This window comes from Macaca thibetana, chromosome 20 (genome assembly GCF_024542745.1).
Source record: "Macaca thibetana thibetana isolate TM-01 chromosome 20, ASM2454274v1, whole genome shotgun sequence".
Lineage (NCBI taxonomy): Eukaryota > Metazoa > Chordata > Mammalia > Primates > Cercopithecidae > Macaca > Macaca thibetana.
In genome coordinates this window covers 16797195-16800410 of record NC_065597.1, presented here as the reverse complement: position 1 = coordinate 16800410, position 3216 = coordinate 16797195, and the positions used below count along the sequence as shown (strand labels likewise).

General features: G+C 62.0%; 1 protein-coding gene across 3 annotated transcripts in view; it reads right to left on the bottom strand.

Moving 5' to 3' along the window:
- Positions 1 to 1401: 1401 nt before the first annotated feature.
- Positions 1402 to 3216, bottom strand: part of VAC14 (VAC14 component of PIKFYVE complex) — a 115335-nt gene continuing 113520 nt past the window's right edge. For all 3 annotated transcript variants that reach the window (XM_050772697.1, XM_050772698.1, XM_050772699.1), the window contains one exon: positions 1402 to 2051. In XM_050772697.1, coding sequence (XP_050628654.1) covers positions 1889 to 2051 — 163 coding nt within the window. In that variant the 3' untranslated portion in view covers positions 1402 to 1888. The remainder of the gene's footprint in view (positions 2052 to 3216) is intronic.

Here is a 3216-nt window from a genome sequence, read left to right as displayed (position 1 = left end):
CTGACGGCGGCGGTAATCCGAGCCGCCGAGGATCGGGCGTCACGTGGGCGCGGCGGAGGGAGGACCGCGGGGTGGGGAGGGAGGGAAGGAGGGCGGGCCGCGCGGGAGGGGGCTGTGGGAACGGCCGCGCGGGCGCAGGCCCATTCACGGCCAGAAACCAGGGCTTTGAAATCCGAGCTCGGGCGCTGCCAGACTGGTCCGGCGAGCGGGGCCGACGGGCTCGGGCGCCACCGCGGGTCGGGGGGCGGTGCTGGGGCGGGGCCAGCCCTGCCCACTCGGGAGTGGGACGGGTGGCTCTCAGCCCCTGGGTAGGCGCTCCACGACGCCTTCCGGCCTTTGGCCTGGGGCGGGGGCCTTCCCGCGCCTCTAAAGACGGGCAGTGGATACAGTGGCGGGATTTGGTCGGTGTATCGGCTGAATGGGATACACTGCACTGAACAGGGCGCGGGGTATCGTGGGACCGCCCGCCTTAAGACGTTTCATCGCATGCACAGACCTTCCTCCTTAAGTTCGGACCCTTCCAAGTTTCTTGGCTCCTTTTCCAAGTGGTGCCGATGCCACCCAGATGGGGTGCCCGAGGCTGGGCTTTTGGGGGGCAGTGGTGGTCTCCTGGGCCCTGGACAACCTCCGTCCTCGCGGGTGGGGGCTCATTTCGGACCAGCAGAGCAGAGCTGGGCTGTCCTTGGTCTCTGTTGCCTGAGTCCACGGTGGGTGTGATGCACACACGTGCATGGGGTAGCAATGTCAAGTGCAGCCTGTCCTGGACACTCCAGGCAGGGAAACCCATCCTGGGGGGCAGCATGATGGTGGGGGGGCACACTCTGGGGGGAAGAACAGGCATAAGCTCCTTTTCCCCTACTCCATGGGCGGCAGGGAGCCAATTACAAGCTCATTTGGAGACCAAGCCCAGGGTTCCCAAAGCCTGGGGACAGGTGGTACCCCTGCGGGTGAGGAGGGGCTCTTTCAGCTGAAGCAGTGGTTGGGGCACCTGCCCCTCCCTGGACTGCTCTGGGCCTTTCCTCCCCTTGCGCAGTGATCTGCAGTGTTCTGCAGTGTGCATTGCCCTTTCATCCAGGAACTCCTGGGGCTCAGCTCCCATCTCCCCAGTGGGGAACTCCCATTGCCCCAGGGAGTCAGGATGAGAAAGGCAGATGAGGGGCTTGGGGAAGGCAGGGTTCAGGATTCCAGGGCAGGCGGTGCGTGGTGCGCTCTAGGAGGGTGTGGGTTCCAGAGGTGGGGACCTAGGCTCTAGGCCCATGACTCCATTCAGGTGAGTGCAGGCACCAGGCCCTGGGACAGCCAGTACTCCCTGGGGCCATCATGAGCCCTGATCTCCAGGACAGAGGGGGAGGACCCCGGGCAACTGCAGATGTCAGCTGGGAAGGAGCAGGCCAGCTCATGTTGAGGATTTTCTCTTATTTCTTTATTGGGGTGGGGGTGGGGTGCATCATTCAGATCTTTGTGCTGGTGCCTACGTGCATACAAGTACACACACACACACACAGGTATGTGTCCACGTATGTATACATATACACACAAGGCCAGAGCTCTGGTGTGCTGGAGGAGAGGCAAGCTCTTTTTCCAAGAGGGCATTAGAAAGAGGTTGATTCCAGAGGATGAGTGGTGTCTGAGGCTGTAGCCCCCCACAGGGTGGGCAGCCAGCTCTGTGTGAATGCTAGGGTGCAGCTGACAGCGCTGGAGGCCTGAGGGCTGGACTCTCAGAGGAGCTTGGGCAGACAGAGCAGCCTCCGGCCCCAACAGCGCTCTGGGCTGGCAGTCAGACCCAGCCCTGGTCCTGAGAGGCAGGTCCTTGAGCTCCTCAGGAGGGCGTGACAACCCTGAGTGCTTCATGGGACCACTCGGTGGGCCCTCCTCTGTGCCAGGCCTGTCAGAGGACGACCCTCCGGTCCAGGTGGTCCCCACGCCCGCTCCGCTGGTGCCGCACTTCCAGGTGCTTGTTCTGGACCTTCTCAAAGTGCTGCAGCAGCTCTGCGTAGTCGATGCTAGGGGAGTCGGCTTTCTGGGACTTGGGGGCTGCCTTTAGACTGTCTCTGGGAAGAGGGAGCAGAAACGCTCAGTGTCAGGGGATCTGCTCACAGAGGGGTTACTGCTGGAGGGCAGTGGGGTCGGGGCAGAGCCACAGGCTGCTGGGCTCAGCCTCTGGGCGTCTCAGGCCTGGCAACTCTTCCCTCACAGCCAGCCCCAGAGCTGGGAAGCCCCTGAACATCCCCGTCTTCCGCAGTTGGTGGGAACAGCCAACACTGCTGCTTGGTTATTGCCCTCGGCCTGTGGGCTGGTGATGGCGCCCAGAGCAGGCATCGCATTGGGAAGCATTTCCTGTTTACGAGTGGCTCCCTTTGGGGTGAAAGCCAGGGCTAGCAGCCAGCCAGGAAGCCAGCTGGGGCCTGGAACAGGGTCGGGGGAGAAGGGGGAGGTGGCAGCTTGGCCCTTTCTCTGAGGCAGGGCTAGGACTGGGGAGAACGGGAACTGCTGAAGAGCCTCTGCTGGGCCCTCCACTTGGCAGGACATTTGTTTTTGAGTGTTGGGGCCCTGAGGCCTGCAGTCACTCACTGTCCCTGGGAGGAGGAAAGCCGGTCTCACCACTGGACATGCCGTCAGCTCCTACATTCCTGTTGCTGCCCCCCTCCAGTTGCTCTGTACAGCAACATAGGTTGTGCACTGCACAGCTCGTGTGCATGATGCTCCCTATAATCGTGCAATGCGGTAGCCTTGCTGTCCTTGTCAAGCCCAGTGCTTAGCTTGCCCCTGGGGATGAGATCCCCTTGGGCTCCTGTCCCATTCCTACTCACCCTCCAGCAGTGTCTCATGAAATGTTCTACTCCCTCCCTTTGGCCTCACTGGTTTGGAGGAGATCTGTGTGGGCTAGGAAGCATCTGTTTCCAGGCCCTGGGGCCTGGCGGCCCTGGAAAGGGGTCTCAGGAAGACTGTGGGCTGCTCAGCTGAGAGTCTTGGGGCCCTTCAAGTTCATGAAAAGATGCCAATTGGTGGGGTGGGGGCGGGGTGGCGTGCAGGCAGTGGCAGAGCACAGGAACTAGACAGACCTGGACCCAACCATAACTCCACCGCTTCCTAGCGGTGTGACTTGGGCACGTGACTGTTTCCTCGTCTGCAAAGCGAGGGCTACCTAAGGAGCGCCCTGGGGTGGCTGCCAAGATGCTTTGACAAGATGTGTAAGAGCTTTGCCTGGTGTCCAGC